This window comes from Balaenoptera ricei, chromosome 20, assembly GCF_028023285.1.
Source record: "Balaenoptera ricei isolate mBalRic1 chromosome 20, mBalRic1.hap2, whole genome shotgun sequence".
NCBI classification, from domain to species: domain Eukaryota; kingdom Metazoa; phylum Chordata; class Mammalia; order Artiodactyla; family Balaenopteridae; genus Balaenoptera; species Balaenoptera ricei.
In genome coordinates this window covers 50734649-50753973 of record NC_082658.1, presented here as the reverse complement: position 1 = coordinate 50753973, position 19325 = coordinate 50734649, and the positions used below count along the sequence as shown (strand labels likewise).

General features: G+C 41.7%; 1 protein-coding gene across 7 annotated transcripts in view; it reads left to right on the top strand.

The window, feature by feature from the left end:
• SMYD4 (SET and MYND domain containing 4) overlaps positions 1-19325 on the top strand; it is a 42053-nt gene that overhangs the window by 12475 nt on the left and 10253 nt on the right. For 4 of the 7 annotated variants that reach the window (XM_059906743.1, XM_059906745.1, XM_059906746.1 and 1 more), the window contains exons 4-10: positions 2719-2808; positions 4046-5210; positions 15529-15711; positions 16146-16309; positions 17488-17620; positions 18804-18925; positions 19125-19248. In XM_059906743.1, coding sequence (XP_059762726.1) covers positions 2719-2808; positions 4046-5210; positions 15529-15711; positions 16146-16309; positions 17488-17620; positions 18804-18925; positions 19125-19248 — 1981 coding nt within the window. The remainder of the gene's footprint in view (positions 1-2718; positions 2809-4045; positions 5211-15528; positions 15712-16145; positions 16310-17487; positions 17621-18803; positions 18926-19124; positions 19249-19325) is intronic. The other 3 variants (XM_059906742.1, XM_059906741.1, XM_059906740.1) reach the window with 1 other exon arrangement.

Here is a 19325-nt window from a genome sequence, read left to right as displayed (position 1 = left end):
AAGGAAAATAAGTAAACTAAAAAGTGAAATCAGACAAAAAAATTGAGCCTTCCTGTTTCATGAAACTAGTATTTTGTTGATTGTGGTACTTTGCAGTTTTCCATAGAGCTGCTATTTTCTTTCTTTTTTAAAATAATATTTGTTGTTTTTGTCTGATTGTAAATGTAATATATGTTTACTTGGAAAATATAGAGAAGCATAAAAAGTAAGAAAAAATCCCATAACCAGTGATAAGCACTGTTAACATTTTTGCTTATATCCAGCCAGCCACTTTTTCCTCTGAAAATATGTTTTTCTTGTACAAAATGGCGATAATACTGTACTTACTGTTTTGTAACCTGCTTTTTTTCCCCTCAGCAATTTATTGTGACCGTTTTCTCATGTTGTTAAATTTTCCACTAAAACATGATTTTTTATAGCTGGCTTAGTGTTCCATTACAGGGAACTATACTTGATTTAACACCTAGTGTTGGCAGAGTGTTTGGTATCATAAAGCTGCAAGGAGCATCTTTCTATGTAAATATTTGTACACACCTGACTATTTCCTAAGGATAAATTCCTAGAAGGGCAATTGCTGGGTCAACTGAATGTATTTTTTTTTAAGGCCTTTGACACTTGTTGCTGAATCATTCTCCAGGAAAAAACTAGTTATATCCCTTCTAGCAGAGTATGGGAATGTTCATTTCTCTATATCCTAAGCAATATTGGTTATTTGGTATTATTAACATTACTTTATCTTTTTATTTTGGAATAGGAAATGTGTTTACATAGTTAGAATTTTTAAGATGCAAGAGTATAGAGTGCAGTCTACTTCCTCTGTCCCCCAGCCACTCGTTTCCCATCCCCAGAAGCTAGCACTGTTAAAGCTATCTTTCGAGAGGTACTCCAGCGTATATAAATAAATACAAATAATCTCCCACTCCTGCACACACATACTCTTTTTATATAAATAACATTCTATACACACAGTTCAGCACTGTGCTTTTTCCACTTATATTCTGTTATATGGATATAATAGTAATTTATTTAATTAGAGTCCTTTAGATCACTATTTACCTTTTTTCCTATCTTTTGTTACTTCAGACAATTCTGTGATGAGAAACTTTGCATGTATGTTATTTCGCACATATCTATAGGATAAAGGGTTATATCTGTAGGATAAATCCCTAGAAGAGGAATTGCTGGGTCAAGGGAGATATAGATATATGTATTAAAAGATATATATTGCTAAATTGCCTCCGTAATTGTGAGACCAATTTACACTCCCACTAGCAATGTATGAGAATGACCATTATCCCACTCCTATGCCAACTCAGTATGCTATCAGTTTTACTTCTTTGCGAATCTGATAAGTAAAAAATGGCATCTCAGTAGAGTTTTAATTTGCATTTTGCTGATTATGAATGAGGTTGAGCATCTTTTCATTTGTTTAAGAGCCATTTATATTTCCCATTAGAATTGTTCATATCATTTGCTTATTTTCCTACTGAATTATTGGTTGCCATCTTATTGATCTGTAGGAACTGTTCATAAAGTAAAGAAATGAGCCCTTTGCCTGTAATAGGAGTTGCAAATATTTTTTCCGGTTCAACGTTTGTCTTTTGATACTGCTTTTATTGGTTTTTTGCTACAAAGAAATTTTTTATTTTTATGTGGTCAAATTCATTAACCTTTTATGACTTCTGGGTTTTGTGTCATAATTAGAAAGGTATTTCTGACTCCAACATCACTTTAGATTATTTATATAGTTTCTTCTGGTGCTCTCTTAGTTTCAATTTTTATATTAAGATTTTGATCCATTTGTTATTTATCCTAATGAAAGTTATATTATCATATATCGAGAACCAACTTTATTTTTCCTCAGTGGCTACTTGTCCCAATACTTTTATTGAATAATCCCTATCTTTTCTCCAGTGATTGGAGATACCACCTTTATTTTTATTTTAAAAAGTTTTTTTTTGGCTGTGTTTGGGTCTTCGTTGCTGCGCGCGGGCTTTCTCTAGCTGCAGCGAGCGGGGGCTACTGTTCATTGCGGTGCCCAGGCTTCTCACTGCGGTGGCTTCTCTTGTTGCGGAGCATGGGCTCTAGGCGCGCGGGCTTCAGTAGTTGTGGCGTGTGGGCTCTAGAGCGCAGGCTCAGTAGTTGTGGCGCACGGGCTTAGTTGCTCCGCGGCATGTGGGATCTTCCCGGACCAGGGCTTGAACCCTTGTCCCCTGCATTGGCAGGCGGATTCTTAACCACTGGGCCACCAGGGAAGTCCCACCTTTATGATTATTATTAATCCTTGCCAATTTGGTGGTAGAAAAAAGTAGCCCTTTTCTGCTTTCATTTTCATGTATTTGACTATCTGTATATGAATTGTTTCCCACGTATCATTTGTGTTTCTTCATTTGTGAATTTCTATTTGTTCCACTCACACTTCGTTATGTGCCGGATTATGCTCCTCAGTTTTCATTTACCTTTAGTACTGTTTGTGGCTGAAGCTGAGTCTGAAGCTGCTGTCTTCAAAGTGCTTTACCTATTTATTTCCTCACTTGATCTTCACACCTCTGCTCTAAGGTAGTTAAAAATGAAGCAGATGAAGCACAAAGAGATCCAGTAACTTACCCAATTTCATACAGTCTTTAGTAGCAGAGCCCCTATTATCGGGAAAAAAAAAACAAAACTCTAAAGACGCTAGTTTCCATGTATACTTTTAACCGGTGCATTGTTCTGCAGGGAGTATCGCATTCAAGGCCCAACTCTGAGGACATTTCACTGTGTTACGCCAATCGCTCTGCAGCCCTCTTCCACCTGGGTCAGTATGAAGTGAGTATCAGGATGCCTGGTGTGATTGGAGAGGATCTGCAGGGGGGTTCCCTGGAGGACTAGACCTTCATGCCTGCTTCTACATTAGAAAGCTAAAATTGGAACTGGTTGAATTGGAAGCAAATTGATACCCTCCCGAACTTGTTCTTTCTCCTGATTCACTTCACCTGTCTCAGGTGATTACATGGGGTAGTGTGGGTTGGCAGGAAAGAGACATGCACATTCCCCAGGGCCATGGACTCTATCCAGTGGGTCAGCAGTGCTCAGTGTCAAGATCAGCTATGAGATACGTTGCTAATAATACTTCAGGTTCCAAGTGTTTGCACACTATTTACTTGTTCAGGGTGGTATTTTTAATAAGTAGATGAGCATGTTCAAGAATATCCCTGCAATAATAAGTCTCACCCTCAATATAGATTTTGAGCGGGAAAGTAAAAGTTGCACTGAAATGCCTATTGGGTGGGGGGACTTCAGATGAGTGGCTTCCTCCTCATCCCCAAATTGAGGTCTAAGGACAAACTCTAAAATGCCACTTGGGCACATCCATTTTGGAATTCTACAAAAATTTAAAGTATACCCTAGAGTTAAGAACTATTTGAGTCACCGCAAGTTCACACTTAAGCCCTTTGGACTAAGAGAGAAGAGCAAGAATCTAAGTCCAGGCCCTAAGCAAGAAAGGCCTGGGCTACTATAGACAGCAGTGGGAAGACCTTGTGAAACGTTTAGCCCTTTATAACTTCCCTATATTGTTACTTCTTATAATAATGATTCCCATGTATTGAGCACATACTATGTTCCAGGCATCTTTTTAACACTTTAGATATATTACCTTATTTTCATTTTTATTTCTATCCTGTGAGGTATTATTATCCCTGTTTTTCAGATGAGAAAACTAAGACACTGAGAAATTAATTCATTTGCACAAGGTCATACAGCTAGCAAGAGGCAGAGTCCGTACTGGGATGCCCTCTTAATCATCATACTATGCTTCTTCTATCTGTAAGACTTTTTTCCTTAGAATCAGAAATATTTAATGACAGTTAAACATAATATCTTCTTCTGTTTCTAATCATTCAATTAAAAGATCACAGTAGAATATGATTTAGAGAAATAAGCACATGATCGTAGTTGCTCCATTTTTAATAATCCTTAACTTGTAGATTTTTGTTAAGACTTTCAAGTGGACATTTAAGAGTAGGGACCAAGGGTCATTTTGGGATTTTCTTTCTGTTTGCAGACATGCCTTAAAGACATCGTCAGAGCACAGACGCATGGATATCCAGAGGGATTGCAACCCAAGTTGCTGTTGCGTAAGGCGGAGTGTCTGGTGACCCTGGAGAGACCACACGAGGCAAGCCAGACCATCAGTGATCTTGAAAGTAACTTTGCTGCCAAACCAACCCTAGCAGCTTCCCAATTTCAGATTCTGCAGAGAACCCTCTGTCGTCTGAAAGTAAAGGTACAAGAAAAGGGGAATCTCACAGAAACCTCCCCAGCAGCTCTAACCAAAGCCTTTGAGGATATGGACCTAAGGGAAGAGAATGAACAAATTTCCAACACATCATCATCTGTCAGCTTATGTACGGACCCTTTAAAAGGCCGCTATCTGGTTGCCACAAAAGATATTCTCCCAGGAGAGCTTCTGGTGAAAGAGGATGCTTTTGTGAGTGTCCTTAACCCAGGAGAAATGCCACCATGGCATCATGGCCTCGAGAGCAAGTGGGATACCAGAGCTACCAATGCGGACCTCTACTGTCACCGATGTTTGAAGCACACTTTGGCCCCAGTTCCCTGTGATGGATGCAGTTATGCCAAGTATTGCAGCCAAGAGTGTTTGCAGCAGGCCTGGGATCTCTACCATAGTATAGAGTGTTCTCTAGGGGGGCTGCTTCTCACACTGGGTGTTTTTTGCCACATTGCCCTGAGGTCGACTCTTTTAGCTAGATTTGAGGAGGCTGGCAAAGTCATAAATAAGCTTTGTGGTGAGATTACTAACAGGGATATCTGTTTACCTGAAAGCAAGAATCTGGCGCAAATACTCAGTTATGACCTGGGAGGGGAGAGTAAAAAAAAGGGCAAAACAGTTGAGACCCCAATTCCTGGGTGTGATATTAACGGGAAGTATGAAAATAATTATAATGCTGTCTTCAGCCTTTTACCCCATACCCGAAACCATAGCCCTGTGCACAAATTCCTCTGTGCTCTGAGTGTTTCTGCACTGTGCAGGCAGCTCGAAGCAGTCAGTTTACAGGCCTTCACAACAGGTCTGAAATCATCTAAGCTGAAAGCAGCAGCGGCTCCTATGTTGTATCCAGAGTGGAATATTTGGGGAGTGGCCATGCTGAGACACATGTTACAGCTACAGTGTAATGCTCAGGCGATAACAACCATACAGCAAACAGGTAAGAGGGAAACTCTTTTTTCTGCCTTACAGTATTCTTCTTGATGTAGCTAATGTTTGCGGAGAAAGGACTGTAAAGGAGAACAGTAGCATTCAAACAAATCAGTGGCCTAAGGGAAAACACAGCTGTCTTATGATTATGCCATTGAGAAGCTATGTGACCTCAAATTATTTTGATCCTACTCTGCCTCAGCTTTCTCATTTGTAAAATGGATAGTTTAATCGCATCTAACTTTACAGAGTTGTGAAGCTGATGTGTTTGTTTGTAAAAATACTTTAAAACCCTATTACCAAAAAAAAAAAAAAGGGGGACTTCCCTGGCAGTCCAGCGGTTGAGATTTTGCCTTCCAATGCTAGGGGTGCAAGTTCAATCCCTGGTCGGGGAGCTGAGACCCCACGGGCCTCATGGCCAAGGAACCAAAACATAAAACAGAAGCAATATTGTAACAAATTCAATAAAGACTTAAAAAAAAAAAAAATGGTCCACATCAAAAAAAAATCTTAAAAAAAAAAAAACTACACTGTTTAAGAAAAAAACCTGTAACACTATTAATTTCTGATTGTGGAGGAAACCTGAAACAATGGATAAACAAGACTGCAGAAGGAGCAGGGTCTGTAGTTAAGGTATCAGAATCCTAACTCACTCCTTTGACTCAGCTACTCTCTTCTGTTTTCAAGTGCCAGGTTTTCTCCCATTCTTCTGTTTTAAATTTCCGAGAAAGGAATCTGGCCCATCACAGCTTTTCACACAAAAGCAGCAGCTTACAGCTGCTGTAAGCTATTGGCCAGCCTGTGTTTGGGCTGGCTTCTGGTCAGGGGGCCAACTATCTGGGGGCCACCTCTAGGCACAGACCAGCCTAGCCCTGCTTTCCTGAACCAGACCCTATAGAAGAGGCTGTTAAGGTAGATGGGGAGGTTGCACGTGCCCAGCATCATGAGTGCCATCTCAAATACGACTGTACTGACAATGGGTACTATTATTAGAAAAGAAATGGCGTTTCCAGTATTTCTATTGTGTGATCTCCATTTTAGCAGATAATGTGTTTCAATTCAATCAGCTCATTATACTTTTCTCAATTTCCTAATTAACCCTGTGGAGGGGAGGAATTAGGTCACTACACCTAGGATTTATAGGCAGATTAATATTAAATGTGGCTTCACTAAACTATATACATGCTTAAGTCTTCTGATCGTGTCATATTAGGTAATCTAGAATTCTGTCAACCTTTTGTTTATATATTTTTACCTTTAATTTTTTTTTTAAAGGAATTCCTTTGTTTTTATTATTTATTTATTTATTCATTTATTTTTTGGCTGTGTTGGGTGTCTTCGTTTCTGTGCGAGGGCCCTCTCCAGTTGCAGCAAGCGGGGGCCACTCCTCATCGCGGTGCACGGGCCTCCCACCATCGCGGCCTCTCGTTGCGGAGCACAGGCTCCAGACGCGCAGGCTCAGCAGTCGTGGCCCACGGGCCCAGTTGCCCCGCGGCATGCGGGATCCTCCCAGACCAGGGCTTGAACCCGTGTCCCCTGCATCGGCAGGCAGACTCTCAACCACTGTGCCACCAGGGAAGCCCTTTTACCTTTAATTTTAATTCAGCTGCCAAGTTGTATAGTGTATAATATTTCACTAGAGGTATTTTGGGGCAGGACTCAATTCCGCATCCTGAAGTGCATGGAACATCCAAAAATAGCACTGGCCTCATCCCATGATACAACAAAATCACACTGCAAGCTAGTCTCCGTTTTCTTCTCTGCTTTTGCTGCTTTGAGCCATTGCTACCTTCTAAAATATGTATCTGTTGAGTGTTTTTCCAGAATTATATTTCCCCTAGGGTACATTCACTGCCATTTTAAAAACTACTGTTTTCATTTTGTTTTGTTTTTCTGAATATAAAAAATAGTATATGGAGCTTCCAGATTATACGGCAGAAAGCTGCCAACTCTTGATTCTGTTGTGTCTTGCCTCTAAAATACTTAGTAGAACATACAAAAAAGATGTAAATGTCAGTAGCTCTAAAAACTATGGAAACTATTTTCTGGGTAAACAATAGCAGTGACCACTAACTCAGGCTGAATCCCTGAGGCAGGATGGCAGAGCGATAGGGACAAACGAAAGTGTTTTCCGTCCACCTTCCTTCATTGGCCTCCCTCTTACAGTCAGAGAATCTTAGCCTAAAATTTGTTGCTCCTTGTGCCTGAGATTTCATTACAGTCAATTTTTTACTTGCATAGCAAGTTTTGAGTAAAATTTTTCACAAGTTGTTAAGAGTGAATTTTGGTAGGAAGACTGTGTATAGCCAGAAATACCTGTATTTTCTGTGGCTAAAAAGGACTAGAAAAATAGATACGTAGCATAATACTGGAGACCTGGAGTGACGGAAAGAGGATTGGAGACTCTGTCTTCATCTATGAGGTTCTAATATTTTATGCATGATTTATTCTTACTTATATGATGTTTTAAATATATCTATACATAGAAAACAATAACACTAGAAGTAAAAATACCAAAATCTTAATTAACAGTGATGAATTCTGAAAGTGGAAATATGGGTGATTGCTACTTTTTTCTTTGAACTGTTCTATATTTTTAAAATTAAAAACACTTATTCACATGGTGGTAACTTTAGTAAATTTAAAATTGGTTGTAAACCTTTCCTTCATTCTAGGGAAAAAACAAAAAACATTAAAAAAAATAGTTCACAGAGCAAAAGATAGGAAGATGATAAAAATGAGTCTATAGTAGTAAATAAAAATGGGCTAAACTCTTAAATTAATCTTTCAGAATGGGTCAAAAAGATTAAAATCCAAGTATATTCTGTTCACAAAAGTGACACTTAACACAAAGTGGGCAAGACATGTCAGGAATCACAAGTAAATCAGGGTGTTAATATGAAACAGTAGGGCTCAAGGTACGATATATAGTAAAACAAAGAAGGCATTTTATTTTTGTAAAGGAGACTCTTCTGCAATATATCATCAACCTTAGCTCTCAGGAACATAGAGATTGTGTCTATAAAACAAAAGTGACTGAGTATACAAGGAGAAACTGGCAAAAACTCCATAGTTGTAGGAAACTTTAATATACCACTCTGACTTCGATCAAATATATTAATAAGGATCTGGAAACCAAGATAACATAATAAAATAGGGGATTCAGAGATATATCCACCAAAGCTTGTGTCCTATAGACCAGGGTTTGGCCAACTTTTTCTGTAAAGCGCCACATAGTAAATATTTGGGGCTTTGCAGGACGTATGGTCTCTTTTGCAACTACTCAACTGCCCTTGTAGCATGAAAGCAACCATAGAAAGTATACATATGAATGAGCCTGGCTGGACTCCAATAGAAGTTTATTATTGACACTGAAAGTTGAATTTCCTAAAATTTTTCATGTCATGAGAATTATTCTTTTCACCTTTTTTCAACCACTTAAACATGTAAAAAACAGGAATTCCCTGGTGGTCCAGTGGTTAGGACTCCATGCTCTCACTGCTGAGGGCCCAGGTTCAATCCCTGATTGGGGAACTAAGATTCCACAAGCCTCATGGCATGGCCAAAAAAAAAAAGTAAAAACCATTCTTAGACCACATATGTACAGAAAGAGGCACCAGGCAGGATTTGGCACACAGGCTACAGTTTACAGACTCCTGATAGAGACAAAGATTTGGCAAATCTAATTAAGAAATCTAGGGGAAAACGCCACAAAGTTAGAAACGATGAAGGGGATACAGCCAATGATATAAATTCATTCTAAGATTTATAGCAAATATTTAATACAATTTTAGATTATTGAATTTGAAAATAGTAAATAGACAACTTTGTGGAAAAATATAAATTGCCTAAATTTTTCCAGAGGGAGGAAAATACTTTAAAAATCTAGTAATTGTGGAAGAAATTGAAAAAGTTATCAAAATAGTTCCATAAAAACAAGCCATACCCACTCTTTTTCATGTGAGTTCTTTAAAACTTTTAAGGAACATATTTAGCCACATTTTTTAAAGATAAAAGGAAAAATATCTTGCAAGGAACAGATCGTTTTTATACAGTATAAACTGTTCCAGGGCATGGAGGAACCGAGAACCCTCTCCCACTCATTTTACAAAGCCCGGAGTAAAAACTATAGACCAGTCTCACATGTGAATATGGATGTAGAAACCCTGAAAAAAAATCACTGCTATGTCACATCCAGCAGTTTATTAAAGGAACAATCATATATGACCAAGTAGGATTTCTTCCAGAAATGTTGAAGGATATTTTAATTTGGAGGGATATAAAACAAGGCTTGGATAAATGCAGAGACATGCCAGATCCTTAGAAGGAAACACGGAACACTGTAAAAATGGCAGTTTCCCCACATTAACCTAATCAGTCTAATGCAGTTTCCAACAAAATCACAGTTGGATTTTTCTTAAAATTTGACAATGATTCTAAAGTTCATCTTGAATAAATGGGTAAGAATAGCCTTTTTGTGGGACTTCCCTGGTGGTCCAGTGGGCAAGACTCTGCACTCCCAGTGCAGGGGCCCCAGGTTCGATCCCTGGTCGGGGAACTAGATCCCACATGCATGCCACAGCTAAGAGTTTGCATGCCGCAACTAAGAAGCCCGCCTGCCACAGCTAAGAGCCTACATGCCACAACTAAAGATCCCACATGCCGCAACTAAGACCTGGTACAGGCAAAATCAGTAAGTAAGTAAATAAATAAATATTAAAAAAAGAAGAAAAGGGTAGCCTTTCTGTTTTAAAGAGTACTGAAAGGGCTTGGTACTATCAGATTTCATATCAGCATTGAGCTACAGTAATTAAAAACAGTATGGCACTAATGTGATAGCCCCCCAAAAGTATTAGATTCTTTCTTCAAGCCATTAAAAAGTTAAATATTTAAAAATTCAGGAAATTCCCTGGCAGTCCAGTGGTGGTTCTCCAAGCTTTCACTGCCAAGGGCCCAGGTTCAATCTCTGGTTGGGGAACTAAGATCCAACAAGCCACGCAGCTCAGCCAAATAATAATAATAATAATTAATAAATTAAAATTAAACCAGAAAATATCTAGAAAAAGATAAGTGAACTTTTACATAGTTTTAAGGTGGTAAGAGAAGCTTTCTAAAGTATATAATACCAAATTTAGGTAATTAGAATATAGCTAGATTTAACTTAAATACCAAATTTCAAAAACGCTATAATCAGAAAAGAAGACAGAGAATGTGGGTGAAAGAGGTCCTTGAAGGAATGAAAACATTGGACTAGGAGGCAGCAGACCTGAGTTCCTGTTCCGCTCAGTCTAACCACTTACTCTCAGCTCAGGGACTGAACCTTTGTGTGGGTCAGTATTCTCATATGGATAATAAGAGGACTAGATGAACCTCCAGGCCTCTAGGGAAGACTCTGCAAAAATGACCAAAACAGTTCCTCCCATCCCTGTATGTTTGCCCCTTTGCAACTTGACATTGATTTTTCTCCCATCAAGGGGGAGAGTCAATTTCCCCTGCCGAATCTTGCTTTGACCAATGGAATGCAGTACAAGTGATGTTATGTGACTTAATGAGTCTAAGCCTTAAAAGAGACCTTGCAGGGGCTTCCCTGGTGGTGCAGTGGTTAAGAATCCACCTGCCAATGTGGGGGACACGGGTTCGAGCCCTGGTCCCAGAAGATCCCACATGCTGCGGAGCAACTAAGCCCATGCGCCACAACTACTGAGCCTGTGCTCTAGAGCCCGCGAGCCACAACTACTGAAGCCCGCGTGCCACGACTACTGAAGCCCGCGTGCCTAGAGCCCGTGCTCCGCAACAAGAGAAGCCACCGCAGTGAGGAGTCCACGCACCACAATGAAGAGTAGCCCCCGCTCGCTGCAACTAGAGAAAGCCCGCGCGCAGCAACGGAGACCCAACACAGCCAAAAATAAATAAATAAATTTATTTAAAAAAAAAAAAAGAGACATTGCAGCTGCCATTGTTACCTTCTTAAAATGATGGTGTGGACTGTGAACAAGCCTGGGCTAGCCTCCCTGAGGACGAAAGACCACGTGCCAAATGACTGCAATCATATGGGTAATCCCAGGCAAGACTAGCAGAAAGAACGTTCAGCTGAGCCCAAGCAAAGTTGCTGGCACACAGCATTGTCAGCAAATGAAATAGTTGTTGTTTTAACACTCCCCACCTCCAAACACCCGTAAACAAAAATTAAAATGTGAGTGACAAAATGAGAGAACATCTCTAGCAACTATGCAGCTCATTTTTATTTTTTAATTTTTTTTAATTTTTGGCTGTGTTGGGTCTTCGTTGCTGCACACGGGCTTTCTCTAGTTGTGGCGAGCAGGGGCTACTCTTCGTTGCAGTGCACAGGCTTCTCATTGCAGTGGCTTCTCTTCGCAGGACACAGGCTCTAGGTGTGTGGGCTTCAGTAGTTGTGGCATGTGTGCTCAGTAGTTGTGGCTCGCCGGCTTAGTTGCTCCAGGGCATTTGGGATCTTCCCGGAGCAGGGATCGAACCCGTGTCCTCTGCATTGGCAGGCGGATTCTTAACCACTACACCACCAGGGAAGTCCTTTTTTTAATTTTAATATACATTTCAGATTAGGGTATAAAGAAATGGCCATGATATATTAAGTGAAAAAGAAATAACTTACAGGGCTTCCCTGGTGGCGCAGTGGTTAAGAATCCGCCTGGCAATGCAAGGGACACAGGTTCGAGCCCTGGTCCAGGAAGATCCCACATGCCGTGGAGCACCTAAGCGCATGCACCACAAATACTGAGCCTGCGCGCTAGAGCCCGTGAGCCACAGCTACTGAGCCCACATGCCGCAACTACTGAAGCCCACGCGCCTAGAGCCTGTGCTCCACAACAAGAGAAGCCACCGCAATGAGAAGCCTGCGCACGGCAACGAAGAGTAGCCCCCGCTCGCCGCAACTAGAGAAAGCCCACGCACAGCAACAAAGACCCAACACAGCCAAAAATAAATAAATAAAATGTATTTTAAAAATAAAATAAAAAATAATAATTTTAAAAAAGAAATAACTTACAAATCACCATGTGCACCATGTTGCCAATTATGTTAAAAATCCATATATAAGGCTAGAAAGAAGACTAAGAAAATGCACCAAAATCCTATAGCTGACGGAGAGGATTATAAATGACTGTTATTTTCTCTATAATTTTCAGTTTTTTAATTTTTTTCTCATTGCCATGTATTTCTTTTTTAATTTAATTAGTTTCTTTAAACAATAAAATAGTTCAAATGATAAGAGCATTTTTTTACATGAACTTTTTTTTTTTTTTAATGAATTAACATGTTTTTATTTATTTATTTATTTTTGGCTGTGTTGGGTCTTCGTTTCTGTATGAGGGCTTTCTCTAGTTGCGGCGAGCGGGGGCCACTCTTCATCGCGGTGCGCGGGCCTCTCACCATCGCGGCCTCTCTTGCTGCGGAGCACAGGCTCCAGACGCGCAGGCTCAGTAATTGTGGCTCACGGGCCTAGTTGCTCCGCGGCATGTGGGATCTTCCCAGACCAGGGCTCGAACCCGTGTCCCCGGCTTTAGCAGGCAGATTCTCAACCACTGCGCCACCAGGGAAGCCCCTACATGAACATTTTTAAGGCACTTGATACATATTGCAAAATTGCCCTCCAGGAAAGTTGTACCATTTACACGCCCACCAGCAATGTTCACTTTCATTTGTTAATTCAGTCTAATTTTATCTCAGTCTGCTAATATTTCTAATCTTGTTTCATCCCTTTTTATTATTTCTTTGGGGTTCCAACACCTCCCAGTTTAGTGTTCTCATTGAATTTCATTAGCAGCTGTTTCATTAGTAGCACAGAAGAAGGATTAAAGTGTTAACTTGGATAGACTTTGACAAAACCTATAAAAATGTATGTTATTATCTTTGTATAAATCCTATTTAATCAAAGTTCCTCAGAAATCTCTCTTTGGTACTTATTTTAAGGAATAGAACTGGCCACTGATGGTATTCCAGACCTTGGTGTATGTGGATCTCTCTCGGTGGGAATGGCATATTCGTGATGTATCTAGATTCACATCATAACGAGGCTTAATGAGGTTCTGTGGAGGTTCAGATCAGTTCACTGCCGTTTGCTTTCACTCTTCAGCAACCGAGGAATCTACCTTCACTGTGGGTCCTTGATGACTTGTTTTACACAAAAAGTTCTTGTTTTGTAAAATATCTACCAGAATAGGTATATTCTGAAAGTATTGTGAATGAATCTTTTTTTCTTTACTAAATGTACTAAGGATATTAGCGAGGTACACTTTTCGTAAAATATTCAGGCCCTCTTTTTTTGTTTTTTGTTTGTTTTGTGCACAAAATGTCACATTAAATTTGGTAGTTAAGGTACATACACATTCTCACTTTCTATGATCTCTGCTAATAGATGACTAATGCAAAATATTGAATAATTTTTAAAATCAATACTTAATTTTGTAGAGATAATTAGAGAGATATTCAACTCTGACATAAATACTCACCCCACTGTGTTCCTGGGCCTACTTCTGTTAGAGGATAATCCATAAATAATTCACGAAGCTGACATTACTCATGTGTATTGTGATAATTTTCTCTGGGAACATTTTAGCGGCTGTTCTAATATAGATTGCCAGTTATCAGTAGTTGGGAATGCAAGTCAACTTTTAATTATGCAGAGGCTGATTATTCAGACGACAAACTGCCCTGTGCTGCTCCTTCCTGCTGCCTCCTTACCTTTTAGCATTTCTACTGCTCATTAGTACATGTACCAGAAGGTAGGCATTGGACAAGGGTTGGGGGGAGGGGACACTAAAATCAGTTAAGCTCTTAGTAGAAGCTCTAATGAAAGATTTCAATACAATCTGTAGAATTGTTGACTAAAATTGAGTCATTTGGATTCCCTGCAAATTTTATTTACTTGTTCTAATTCTTGTCTTCCACAGCAGCAGGTAATAGAATTGTCTGCAGAGAGACAGTATTATTCCTTATAGTTAATGTTTTCCTTTCTAGAACATTTTCACATGATGGTTTGTATTTTCTTTATTCATTTCATATGTATCTAGACCGCATTATTTGGTGATTGGTGCATTGAGATTCCTGGCATATATGGTGATACCACAATTATCTGATGGCTTATCAGTTTTCCAGAAAACTGAAAGTTCCCCTCTAAGTACCAATATCTTTCATATTTCATCCAGCTTTGTCAGAAACACTATCTCCTCATGCTTACACCACGGCTGCTGAACACAGTTTAAGCCTTTCTGTATGCCCAAGGTTATCTGTACATGCATCCTCCTGAGACATAGATAGCTATGACAAAAACCCGTGCAAGTATGGTGTCAGTCTGAGAACCTCTGGTTAAGCTCGGAGTGGTGCTAGTGTTTTTGTTTGCCTGAGGCTGTTATTCTTGTATAAGTTTTCTGCCTCCTCCTCCAGTCTGTCCCCGTCTCCCTTGCCATTGTCAGAAAACCTGCCTCTTATTAGTTCTCTGTTTCTGGACTGTGGTGGGCTGAGAAACTGAATAACCACGCCAGTTCGAACTGTGACTAAAATAAGAGGAAGTGGGCCTGCAGCAGAATACAGAGAATTCACATATGAATGTAAGTGCATGAGCCTTGGTGCAGAAATAGCCTCACTGCTTAGAGGCTTTTTTCTTCCTTCCTTCCTAATTTTCAATCACGTGGTTAAATTGCTGGTTTAATTGTGCTTCAAAGAAGAGACGGTTAGGGACATGAGACTGTCTGGAATAGAAGTGGTCCAAAGAGTTTTTTCAGTGAGAACTACTGCTTGACTGATTTCCCATCAAGTTGGGACAAAGGGCAGAATGTAGAGATGAGCATAAGAAATATTGATTTTTAAAAATATATGACAGGCCTATTTAGTTTAGGATAGTAATTAGGTTACTTGTTCTATTAACCAACCAAAGACCAGTTAAACAAAAACACTTGGACTCTAAAAGTGTTTAGGAAATAACCTCATCTGGTACTCTGGTTTCCATGTTGTCATGAACATTATGAAACTGTCTATCTGGAAGGCTCCCTACTGATAATTCTTTTTTTATTGCTCCCTATAAATTCTAATCTTTGGATTTTTTGTGGTATTGAGACACAGTGGTTAGGTTCCAAGATGCTGGTGGACTTTTCATGTGCTCATTCGCTTTGCTTCCCGGGAACCAGAGTTGGCTCTGAGTCATGCTGCCTCTGATTTATCTCGGATCCAGCTTGTGGAGCTCTGACTCAGCCGCGCTTCAGGCCTGACTGCCCAGCTCGTCTTCTGAGGAATGGAGGGCGAGGCCAGGACGAGTGTCCTGACACATTTTTCCCTTTTTCCCCTTGCACCCTCAGGATCTGAAGAGAACCTCATTACCGACAGCAGGCAGGTGCGCCTTGCCACGGGGCTGTTCCCCGTTGTCAGCCTCCTGAACCATTCCTGCAGCCCCAATACCAGTGTGTCCTTCATTAGCACCGTCGCCACCGTTCGGGCATCTCAGCAGATTAGAAAAGGGCAGGAGATTCTCCACTGCTATGGTGAGCCCTCCATCCTCTCTCCTGTCCATCTTTCTCCAGCAGAAAAGGACGGGGTGCATTTGCCTGAGCAAGTCACAGGGCAGATGCCTCACCTTTGCAGAGTCTGCATCCTGGCAGAGGCAGTGCATACTTACGGGGAAGAAAGGCCTCCTCACTAGGCCCTGTTGTGCCTGCACTATCGTGTAGACACTCCCTGCTCGATCCCTGTAAATGTCCTATTCTGAAAATAGGCCAGGAACAACTTCTTGGTTTCTTTTTCTTCCTGTCCCCGCAACTTAGAAGCCTGTTTCTCTATCTAGTTCCACAAATGTTTGAGTGAAAGGTACCTGTCGCATGATGAGTGATTGACCAGACCCTCCGCTAAGCTGAAGTTTTTTAAGTAGTGCTTGATGCTCTTTTGCTTTAAATATTGGCCAAGCGTGGTGTCTCTGCAGGGCCCCACGAGAGCAGGATGGGTGTTGCCGAGAGGCGCCAGAAGCTGAGGTCTCAGTATTTCTTTGACTGCAACTGTCCCCCTTGTGAACGTGAGAAGCAGAGACCCTCGCAGGGGCCCAGGTGGGAAGCCTTCTGTTGTCACCGTTGCGGAGCACTCCTGCAGGTGAATCTCTTTCTCCCTTCCCTTCTCTTTGCTTTTCCTGGCGGTCAGTTATCCAGCCTTAAGGCCTTAAATCTTTAGGAGGAAGCCGTTGGGACTTAGAGGTGCTGATAGCAGTACTCTCTCTTCCCTTTTGCCCATCTTCCCCGCACATTGATTACCCCCCTGCAGGAACCACAGGGAAAGGTTGGATTTAGTGATCTCTTTCTTGCAAAGAACAGAAAATCCCACCTAAACTGATTTGGGGTTCAGGGAGACCGGGAATTTATTTGCTCAAGTAAATCACTAAGAATTCCCAGGGTAGGGGTACTTCAAATACAACATGATCCAGGGGCTCAGATAATGTCACCAAGACCTAATTTTTCTTTCTACCTCCCTCAGCTCCATTTTCTGTATTATGTAGCCCAACCTCAGACAGACTTCCCTCTTGTGGTGACCAGATGGCTGCTAGCAGCTCCAGCATCAGATCCCCCTGGTCCAGAAGGATAAAAACATATGTACTCTAACAGAGATCTGGGCAAAAATCTTATTGTGTTTTATCAACCTGATACCTGCGTCTGGAGGAAAATCAGACTCACAGTTTCCCCCCAGCCATTTGGGCCATATCGGAGCCACATGCTCCCCACTCAGCCCCCAGGCCCTGACTTCAGGAGGGTGGGAAAGGATCCTCCGGAGAAGTCAGGTTGCTCTTGCCAAATGGGGCCACAGATTCTGGCACCTGAAAAACAGCAAATGTCTTAGAACCGTAAGTAGAACATGGAGCTGGTTGTGTTGGAAAGCTGAAGTCACAAGCCCGAGGACAAATGTGGGGAGGCCTCACCCAGCACCTTTTTTCTATTTGCTTCCTTATGGCTTTTTCATAACCACTAGAAATGTGTCTGTCATCCAGAGTCCCAGCCCCAGAGAGAAATAAGAGAGGGGCTATCAAGATGGAAAGAAATTGTGGTCTGTACCAGTTTAATTTGGTTGCAAAAAGTAAATCTCAAGCAGGGATCGGCTCCTGCTTTCATTGCAATTGCCGCCATCAAACCAAATTCAGTCTGCCCTTGGTCATGGTGTGTTACTGCAGGAGTCTTTCCCCCAGTAGGGTCGGAAGCTCTGGAACAGTCCTATAATGTAAGCACATGCAGTGTCGCTAGCAGACTCTGGTACAGGAATAAAGACAAAACTGACTTCCACAGGGAGGTGACGTTCTGAGCTGTGGCAGCACATCTTGTACGGAATCAGTCAGCAGAGATCACCTAGTCTCTCAGCTACAGGACCTTCAGCAGCAGGTGGGGATGGCCCGGAAGCTTCTCAGAAATGGCGAACTAGGTGAGACTGGCTCCCTGCTTTGGTCCTCCAGCCCCTTCCCTTTTATTCATTTTGAGATCACCTTGAATTCAGGGATACTCAGTGAAGACTGAAGAATTGAATTTAATTATCCCCATGCCAGCCACAAGATGGCTATGTAGACCAATGAGACCAAACCCTTACCAGCTCAGTTTGCATGGTGTCCTTGAAAAAGGGCCAGCTGATTTAAGCTGTTGTTCTCTTAGGCATCAGAGAGTTAGTTAAAGACTAACGGGTTATCTCTGACATCCGTGATCTTTGTGCATATCCAGAAGTTCAGTGGCATTTAGTTTAATTCGAGGGCCTCGTGACCTAATTTCCTAGAGAAATTGTTCTGCCCTCATCAGAGCATCATCTCTCTTCTAAAGAGCAGTGGGGGGAGTTCCCTGGTGGTCCAGTGGTTAAGAATCCGCCTTCCAATGCAGGGGAGGCAAGTTTGATCCCTGGTCAGGGAACTAAGATCCCACATGCCACGGGGCAACTAAGCCTGTGCACCACAACTACTGAGCCCACGCACCACAACTAGAGAGCCCACGTGCCGCAGCTACAGAACCCAAGCACTCTGGAGCCCGTGCGCCACAACTAGAGAGCCCAAGCGCCACAACTACTGAGCCCATGCTCTGGAGCCCGCGCACCACAACAAAAGATCCCACGTGTGGCAACTAAGACCTGAGGCAGCCAAAAATAAATAAATATTTTAAAAAATAAAGATAAAGGGCAGTGGGGCATGTGCCCAATGGGTGTAAGTATCCTACTTTTTCCAGAAAGGGAGTGATGGAACCCCTCATTGCCTTCGAAAACTCTGCCTTAGAGCTTGACATCGTGGGAATTTATTTACCCTATTTTTATGAAAGTTGACCTTTAGCTTAGATTTCTGAGTCGAGAGAAATAATGACCATAAATGGAATGTAGTCATTCCACTTCAAACTGAAGTTGGAAACCCACAGTAAATGAGGGGAGGCCTCACCCAGCACCTTTTGCTATTGAAAGAGAAAACATAAGAGAACAGCTTTATTGGAACAAAAACTGTGGGTTGATCACAAGCCAAGGAGACAAAGTGGGGTTTCCACATTCAGCCCAGCCCATAGAGAATTTAAGGGCTGGGTTCTCATTTCTAAGACGGGGTTTGTGTCTGTAACGAGGCCACTTTCCTTTGAATTGATAGAGCGAGCCATTCAGCTGTTGTTGGGATGCCAGCATGATGCTGAGAGCTTCCTGTTGGCGGAACACAGCGTGGTGGGAGAAATCGAGGATGACCTGGCCCAGGCCTATGCTGCCTTAGGTAAGGTGTGTGTCTTCACCTTCCGCTCCAAGGAGTGAGCCTGCCTTGTGTGTTTGGTCATGATCTTAGCCTCTTCTGGTTGGTTCTCTCTTAGTCTTTTGGCTGAGGCTGCTCTCACTTCCATTTAGCTTTCCTTACCCTGAAAATGTTCATCCACAGTTGACTGTGGTTCTTTTCTGGAACCAGATTTTCCTTTCTTTGCAGGGGACTGGGAGAAGTCAGCCACCCATCTACAGAAGAGTCTCCGAGTGGTGGAGGTTCGCCACGGGCCATCCAGTGTTGAGATGGGCCATGAACTCTTCAAACTGGCCCAAATCTTCTTCAATGGGTAAGTCTTTCTCTTGCTTCCTAGCACTTCACCGGGCCACATACTGTTCTTTTATTAGGCTCTTCTGTGTATTCCTT